Source organism: Podarcis cretensis, assembly GCF_951804945.1.
Source record: "Podarcis cretensis genome assembly, chromosome: 13".
NCBI classification, from domain to species: domain Eukaryota; kingdom Metazoa; phylum Chordata; class Lepidosauria; order Squamata; family Lacertidae; genus Podarcis; species Podarcis cretensis.
This window is the reverse complement of record NC_137182.1, coordinates 52,936,224-52,945,224: the sequence shown is the minus strand read 5'-3', so window position 1 is coordinate 52,945,224 and position 9,001 is coordinate 52,936,224. Positions and strand designations below refer to the sequence as shown.

Genomic DNA, 9,001 nt, shown 5'->3' with positions numbered 1-9,001 from the left:
TCCAGGGTGGGCAATTTAAAATGTCTATATTTGGTTCTGGGTCCTCCTCCGTCCTCCTGCGTGTGAAGGGGGCACCCTGTTGCAAGAGATCAATAAAGATCAGGCTTACGAGCTGCTTTGCTTCCCAATATTCTCTGGTTGGCCTCTGTTCTTTTCTCCGACCGATGGAGAACCTGCAAAGGACTCTATAAGGGCTCTTGTGTCCCCCATAAGGGAATAAGGGCAGATTTACCGGTATGTTTATTACAACACCTTTCTTTGTGACTCTTCTTTTGAGGCTCTGTCCTGCCAGGTGACGCCTCTTTGCTTTGTTGTTAAACTGCCCCGATGGTGATGGCAGTTTGGAGGATGGCGAAGGGGTGGAATACCCTATCTTTGTTCCACAAGTGGGGGGAAAGGAACTCTTCCGGATAAACCTGAGTGCGTTATTTACTCTTGTTAAACGAAAAAACTGCCCCTTTCCCTTATGGGGTATTCCGGAGCCCATATAGAGTCCTTAAGTGGGTTACCTATCAGTAGGAGAAAATAACAGAGGCCAACCAGAGAATATTGAGAAGCAAAGCGGCTCGTAAACCTGATCTTTATTCGAGGAATTGTTGCAACAGGGTCCTCACTCAGGAGGAGAACCCTGAAAAATGGTGCACAAGCCTTTATATAGACTCTAGAAATTGCCCACCCTGTAGCCCAAGACATCATGCATCCATCACAGAAGGAGGCGATCTACAGCAGAAATCCTGCCTGCTGGGATACCTGATAATGGTCACTGACTGCATTACCTGGGCAGCCTGGCCATTCTTTGTAGTGGTTAATACTTTAGTTCCTGACTACAGGTCACAGGCTCACCCTATTCCTGCACAAATACGCCCTTAAGACAGGATTTGAAAGCGAAAAGACAACGGAAAGGCTTTCCCCATTTGCCTCTCTTACTGCAGAGGAATGTCTGAGGTCACTGGGAGAGTCCAAATGGCTTCAGGATTGCTCTCTCATACTATTTCAGACACATGGTTCATATATTTAATATGTGCGCATTTATGAATATTTATTCTATATTTGAGACCTTATAATTCTTGTAACACTCTACAGCCAGCTCAGCCGTCTTGTTGTTTGTTGTTGTTGAGTCATTTAGTCGTGTCCGACTCTTCGTGACCCCATGGACCAGAGCACGCCAGGCACTCCTGTCTTCCACTGCCTCCCGCAGTTTGGTCAAACTCATGTTTGTAGCTTCCAGAACACTGTCCCACCATCTTGTCCTCTGTCATCCCTTCTCCTTGTGCCCTCCATCCTTCCCAACATCAGGGTCTTTTCCAGGGAGTCTTCTCTTCTCATGAGGTGGCCAGAGTCTTGGAGCCTCAGCTTCAGGATCTGTCCTTCCAGTGAGCCCTCAGGGCTGATTTGCTTCAGAATGGAGAGGTTTGATCTTCTTGCAGTCCATGGGACTCTCAAGAGTCCCCTCCAGCACCAGAATTCAAAAGCATCCATTCTTCTGCAATCAGCCTTCTTTATGGTCCAGCTCTCACTTCCATACATCACTACCGGGAAACCCAGAGCTTCAACTATACGGACCTTTGTTGGCAAGGTGATGTCTCTGCTTTTTAAGCCCTCTACTCACCTGTAAAGGATGTGGGGAGACTTACGCATAGCACAACGGCCTTGCAAGGAAGGCCAGCTGCTTCCCAAACCATGGCAATTGCTGTCAACACCACCACCCTGATTAAGTTCTACAACTCCCTGCCCCGGGTGCATTCTGGGAGGCCAAAGCAATCATTTCTGAAGAGGCCGCCTTGCAAGGGGTTGGAGCAGAGGGCCCCAATCCTTTCCAACTCTACCGTGCTGTGAAACCAAGACACCTCGCTCACTCTGCCCTTATCAGCCGGGTTCCTCTCAGTTTATCAGGGACCAGAAGGCTTAGTAGCAGCCAACTGCCTTCCCTACTCCTGGGGTCCGTCGCAGCCCTGCATAGCCCCCCTCTTCCACCCCAAAAGGATGCCCCCAGGAGATTGCAAGGATCTAGACCCCGACAGCCAAATGGCAACGTTGTTTTATTAAGAACAGAAAAGGGAAGGCAAAGAAAGGAGAGAATTTTAATAGGGAGAAATGTAAAGTATTGCACTTGGGCAAAAAAAATGAGAGGCACAAATACAAGATGGGTGACACCTGGCTTGAGAGCAGTACATGTGAAAAGGATCTAGGAGTCTTGGTTGACCACAAACTTGACATGAGCCAACAGTGTGACGCGGCAGCTAAAAAAGCCAATGCAATTCTGGGCTGCATCAATAGGAGTATAGTATCTAGATCAAGGGAAGTAATAGTGCCACTGTATTCTGCTCTGGTCAGACCTCACCTGGAGTACTGTGTCCAGTTCTGGGCACCACAGTTCAAGAAGGACACTGACAAACTGGAACGTGTCCAGAGGAGGGCAACCAAAATGGTCAAAGGCCTGGAAACGATGCCTTATGAAGAACGGCTAAGGGAGCTGGGCATGATTAGCCTGGAGAAGAGGAGGTTAAGGGGTGATATGATAGCCATGTCCAAATATATAAAAGGATGTCACATAGAGGAGGGAGAAAGGTTGTTTTCTGCTGCTCCAGAGAAGCAGACACGGAGCAATGGTTCCAAACTACAAGAAAGAAGATTCCACCTAAACATTAGGAAGAACTTCCTGACAGTAAGAGCTGTTTGACAGTGGAATTTGCTGCCAAGGAGTGTGGTGGAGTCTCCTTCTTTGGAGGTCTTTAAGCAGAGGCTTGACAACCATATGTCAGGAGTGCTCTGATGGTGTTTCCTGCTTGGCAGGGGGTTGGACTCGATGGCCCTTGTGGTCTCTTCCAACCCTATGATTCTATGATTCTATGACTTGGCAAAGCAGGATGTTCAAAAACAAAAGGGGCTCTCCAACTCAAGTCTTTCTTATCTTAAACAAACAGGCTTCCTTATGAGTAACGCAGGGTAGATAGGTGATGAGTCGCTGGGTTTGTTTTTTAATAATAATTTTTATTAATTTTAACATATAAATAATAATACATGCCCCAAAACTTCACCACTTATACAATCTTTTTAAGACTTCCATCAGCACCTCTGATGATCCACCATTTTAACCACTTTTTATGCATTTCTTAAATTCATATTGCCTTTGATTATCTTAACTAACCATCCTCCCCTTTATCCATTTTTGCAATAGTTCCAATAATTCACCTCACAAAACTTCTTGCAAACCTACAAACGTAGTTTGATCATCACAATTACTTTTCAAATAGTCTGTAAATTTACACCAGTCTTCTGTGAATTTCTGGTCCCACAGATTTCGAATCCTTCCTGTTAATTTATCTAGTTCTGCATAGTCCAGAGTTGCTGGGTTTTTAAATGGTTGATAAGGGACTGCTGGACTTCTTAAAGGTTTCCTGCCCAGGCTGGGTTGAGTGGCAATGCCTTTGCAGGAATTGGGCAGCGAGGAATGTCTGGCACGTTGCAGTCCAAGCTTGGGGATCGGGGAGCGCTGGGGACTGAGATTTCTTGGCAAACCACCCCTGTAATCTCACAAACCTGAGCCAGGGGGAAGCAGCTCACCCCCTGCCTTGCCAGAACCAAGCCCACCATTTATCCTGTTACAAAGAACCAAGCGCCTGGGTCCCAGATTCGGTGCCAAGTTGATTCCCAGAAGCCACACCAGGATAAACGCAGAGTTTTATTGAGGAGCTTGTAAAGGTAAGAACTCGGTGCCAAGCTCGTTCGCATCCATCTCGAGAGACAATGGAGTGCGCCTCTGGGGGTGAAGTCAAACAAGCAGCCCCAAAGTGACTTTCCGGGGCCCCAAGCCTGGGCATTGTGGCTGAGATCCTGGGCTGCCCAGATGGCAAGACCCCCATCTCTGCCCTACTGATGGCGTCCAAAGGAAAGCAGAGCAAGACGTTTGGCACCAGCTTGGCTTGGAGTTGCCGGAAGGAGGCGTACAAGGCCTCATCCGTAAGCCCTTTGTGGCTTAGGGCCCTGGTATTTATGGGACCGCCTCTCCTGGTATGCCCCGCAGAGGACCTTAAGGTCCATGAATAATCATAGTTTAGAGGTCCCGGGCCCTAAGGAAGTCAGATTATCCTCCACCAGGGCCAGGGCCTTCTCAGTGATGGCTCCGACTGGGGGAATGCTCTGTCCCATGAGACCAGGGCCCTGCAGGATTTAACCTCCTTCTGCATGGCCTGTAAGACAGAGCTATTCCGCCTGGCTTTCAACTTGAACTTAGCCTGATCTTTAATTCCCCTTCCTTCCCCCCCTCCCCTTTTTATGAAGATTACCCACTCTGGGATCCCACAGCTAATTCTCCCCTGGTCTCCTCGCTGGTCCAAATAGGACTAACTTAGCCAGCTAGCCCTGGTGATCATCTAATGTTTATTGGATGGTTTTTACCCCCTAAATTGATTTTTGAATTCTGAATCTCCCAGCATCCTTCACAGCAAAGGGATGCGGTTAAGCCTGTTTCCGGTCAAAGGAGCTGTCCCGGGAGAATCCTTTACAGGCACTGTAAATTTCAAGCACACTCAACACACAAAATACTGGGAGCTATAGTTTAAGGTGCTGGGAATTGTAGCTCTGCAAGGAGTCAACTGAAGCGCCGCAATTCTTTGCAGGCGAGTGTGGTTTGTGTGCTCTTAAGGGGTGGCATCTACGCAAGAGTTTCAGAAGCCTTCGTTAGGCATCCTGGCTGGGTCCGTGAGTAGAAGGAAAAGGCTGAGGATCTCAAGGGTCAAAGGCCGAGATGGAAAGAGGGGCACCTTCAGCCTTTGCCAAATCCTGAGCAGTGATGGTGCTAGGTGCACCTCTGAGGGGAGGGAGTTTTGAAGCTTAGGGGCCACCACTGAGAAGGTCCTGTCTTGGCATGCCGTACACTTAAGGAGAATGTTATGAAAATGCTGTACAGGTGGTATTTAACACCAGTTAAATGGGCCAAAATGTATAGAACAAAAAATGAATGTTGGAAATGTAAGGAAAAGGAAGATACTTTCTACCACATGTGGTGGACACATAAAGAGGTAAAAGCTTTCTGGGAAATGATATATAATGAGCTAAAGAAAACACTTAAAAAAAAACAACCAGAAGCTTTTTTATTAGGGATAGTGGGTAGAGAGATACTGCTGAACTGGCGAAACTGACGGGAAGAATTCGCAACCAGCGAGACCAAGCATTCCAAAAGGACTGGAACAAATTTATATTATATATATTTTTTCTTTTTTTATTAAAGATTTTCTTTCTTTCTTTATATTATGTTTGAAAGACAACTGTCAGCAATTACCATCACTAGCAGGGTTATCTGAAGATTTGTAAGATGAAACTGCTACCTATCCAGGGTTGAGTAATACAATATTTTCGGTAGCGATATAACAAGGATAGGAAACAAAGCGAAATGTAAAGATGCCAAGTTTAATTTTGTGAACCGTCAGACGGGAGGGAGGGAGGGAAGCCGCTAGGCTCAGTTGAGCCAAAAAGATAAAATAAGGGGAGACGATGTTACATAATGTGATTACAGTATATGTAAAACCAATAGTTTTTTTATTTTATTTTTTAAGAGAAGGCCCTGTTCTGAGCTGCAGCTACCAAGAGGGCCTCTTCCACTGATCTTTGCACCCCGTGGGTCTGTAGGTCTTGCCGCCCCGGAGGCTACTTTTCCTTTCCCTTTCCTCTTTCATCGCCACAGGATTTTCTGTCCGCCTACTAATAGGTGTTTATTAATTGCGTCTGTGCCCAGCCCTTCACGGGGCAACGTTCACCCTGTCCCTCCCCACCCAAATTATCCCTTACACTGAGCCTCTCACTCTCTCATATGCCGCATTCAAACCCCACATTCGGTGCCTTTAAACGCCACAAAGAATTGTGGGAGTTGTAGTTTGATGAGGGCGCTAAGAATTGGGAGAAAAACCCTTCCCCCCCCCCACAGCTCCTAGAGTTCCCTGGGAATTGACTGTTAAAACGGCCATGGCTCCCCCCCCCCAGGAATCCTGGGAGTCGTAGTTTTGCTGAGGGCGCCGGAGTTTTTCGGAGACCCCCGTCGTTCCCCCGCACAGTTCCTGGAGAAGAGGGACTTGTTGTCAAACCGCTCTGGGAATTGTAGCTCTGTGAGGGGAAGCTGGGGGTGCCCATGTAGCCTTATGAGGCTTTGCCCTCAGGTGGGAAAAATATTGCGCCCGGGAAAGGGAGATGGGAGTCAACAGACACTCAAGGAATAGTTTCGGAGAAAAAGCGTTTATTTCTACCATCCATGAACTGGTAGAAGGAGCAAGTGTGATAACTGGGCTGCATCAATAGGAGTATAGCATCTAGATCAATGGAAGTAATAGTGCCACTGTATTCTGCTCTGGTCAGACCTCACCTGGAGTACTGTGTCCAGTTCTGGGCACCACAGTTCAAGAAGGACACTGACAAACTGGAACGTGTCCAGAGGAGGGCAACCAAAATGGTCAAAGGCCTGGAAACGATGCCTTATGAGGAACGGCTAAGGGAGCTGGGCATGTTTAGCCTGGAGAAGAGGAGGTTAAGGGGTGATATGATAGCCATGTTCAAATATATAAAAGGATGTCACATAGTGGAGGGAGAAAGGTTGTTTTCTGCTGCTCCAGAGAAGCGGACACGGAGCAATGGATCCAAACTACAAGAAAGAAGATTCCACCTAAACATTAGGAAGAACTTCCTGACAGTAAGAGCTGTTTGACAGTGGAATTTGCTGCCCAGGAGTGTGGTGGAGTCTCCTTCTTTGGAGGTCTTTAAGCAGAGGCTTGACAACCATATGTCAGGAGTGCTCTGATGGTGTTTCCTGCTTGGCAGGGGGTTGGACTCGATGGCCCTTGGGGTCTCTTCCAACTCTAGGATTCTATGATTCTATGATTCTAACTCACAAAAAGCATGCACGAAGTTCACAGTCATGTGCACAAGCATATATACGCTTCCAGTTCCCTCCCCCTTTCTCCTCCTTCTTCCAGAGTCCTGCCCATGAGTTCCTCTGAGCATGAACAGAAAGCTCCTGTCTTGGGACTCTTGGACTCTTGGCGCCCTTCCCAGGAAGGGGGAATGAAAGCGGTTCAGCATGTCCAGAGATGTTGCAACAAGAATGAGATAAGATTCGTTTCTCAGGCCTGAGTATTCTTGGCATTGACAGAAGCTATTCATTAGCCATTAAAAGTAACATTTTGCCTATGCACAGCATCTTGTGATAGAGCAGTGAAAAGCTGTTTTGGATTTTTAGAAGACAAAAGGAATTCTGGACAGTTTTGATGCCTGGTGTGATTATTGAAGCCTGGGGTGATTTCACAGACAGGATTTGGGTATCCTGTCCCTTCACCCTCTAACTTCAGGAAACTACAGTTCCCAGAACTAGCCGTGACGGCTTCAGGTGGCACCACAGCGCTTTAAAGGCATGGTGCCAATGTGGCCTACCTTGCAGGTTTGCCAGAGGGTCCTTGTAAAGAAAAGGAATCCCTTTGAGAAACTGGCATGGGAGGGTGCCCAGCAGTGCCAACACACTACCCTACTCTGAGATCTGGGTGCCGGACGACCCAGAAAGAGCTCCCTCTTGGCTTCTCTCCATGCTGGGCGCCGAAGGCAGCGGTTTGTGAGCCTGCTTCCTCAAAATCTTGCACAACCCTCTCGGCTGTTCTTGGCACGGGTCCAGATCCCGCCCGGAGGAACAAGAGGCAGAGACGGCCAAAGCCAGATGCATGCCAGCGCTGCCGGAGGTAGGGAGACTGGGTGTGAGTGTGGAGGATTGGCACCCCCGTCGCCTTGAGCACCCAGTGGACGCCGGGCACAGGGAGGGCTGGCTTTTGAGGGTGCCCAGAATTCGGGTATCAGATGGGCAGAGGCTGAGTTTCAGCTGAACTGGCAGCAGGTGTCCTTTGGGGACGAAGAACCTAGGGCAGACCAGGGGGGCGGTATTGCATTTGGAGGGCACGCAATGGGGATGTTTTCGTGCCCAGGGGACCCTGGCAAGCAAAAAGGGTCTCCTTAAGAGGAGGGGTGGTTTTTGTGTGTTTCTCCCCAAAGGCCAGTCCAGGTTCTCCAAGGAAGGAAGCAGTAGAGGGTGCAGATTTCCTGGGTTCTGCCCCTGAGAATCTGGGCGCAGAAATCCTGCGGCTCTGGGGCGCCTGAAGTCAAGGGGGTCACCAATTTTGGACCTGCCAGGCCATTTTTGGAGAGCAGGGACGGTCCGGCTGTATTTCCAGCCCCCCCCCCAATATGGCAAAGACAAGGTCGCAGCGAGGGTCCTCTGAACAGCACCCCTCTCTGCCCACCGCGGTCTGGGTGGGTGGGTGCTTCCTGGGGGTGGGCTTCCTGGCCTGCCTGCTCACTTTGATCTGCACCCAATGGCGCCTGGAAACTCTGCGCGGAGAACTGTCACAGCTGCGAGGGGAGGTGCGATCCGCCATTCACAAGACAGTGGGGGGCCAGGACGCCCCCAGGCCATGCCAGGTAAGCGGGAGTCAAGACGGGCGCAGGGGGAACCTGAAAGGGGCACAGCAAGAAGGGAGGTGGTGGGTGGGTACTGCCACGAGGGGAAATGGACTCTGATGGAAGGGACCCTGGGAGTCATTTAGTCCAACCCCCTTTCAATGCAGGGATCTTTTTGCCCAATGTGAGATTCGAACCCACAACCTGTCCTGTGCTCCACCGAGCGAGCTCTCCCTGGGATATGTTCATATTTTCAGCTTGAGGAGCAGACTTCTCAGTGCCTGGGAAACCGCCAAGGAGCAAAGAGTTCTTCTGAGCATGGGCAGAGTGCCTTCCCCACACCATGGTTTGGTTTTGTCTGTTTCTGACCTGAATGTCTGGGCGAGAGGCGAGGCCCACGGAAGGTCAGAAGCGATGTGATATTTGAATTCTGGAGAGCTCTGTTGTTTCGAGCGTGTTGCCAAGGTTGTGGGTTCGATTCCTGCATATTCCTGCCTGGCAGGGGGTTGGACTAGATGACTGCCAGGGTCTCCTTCCAAATCTACAATTCGGTGATTTCTGCCAGAGCATCTTA

The 9,001-nt window shown here is 49.1% G+C and overlaps 1 protein-coding gene across 2 annotated transcripts in view; it reads left to right on the top strand.

Annotated features, from left to right (window-relative positions):
• Positions 1-3,060: 3,060 nt before the first annotated feature.
• Positions 3,061-9,001, top strand: part of TNFSF13 (TNF superfamily member 13) — a gene marked incomplete at its 3' end in the record, with an annotated part of 37,916 nt that continues 31,975 nt past the window's right edge. The window contains exons 1-2 of one of the 2 annotated variants that reach the window (XM_079952155.1): positions 3,061-3,458; positions 7,229-8,448. In XM_079952155.1, the coding sequence (XP_079808281.1) occupies positions 8,215-8,448 (234 nt within the window). In that variant the 5' untranslated portion in view covers positions 3,061-3,458; positions 7,229-8,214. The remainder of the gene's footprint in view (positions 3,459-7,228; positions 8,449-9,001) is intronic. The other variant, XM_079952156.1, reaches the window with a different exon arrangement.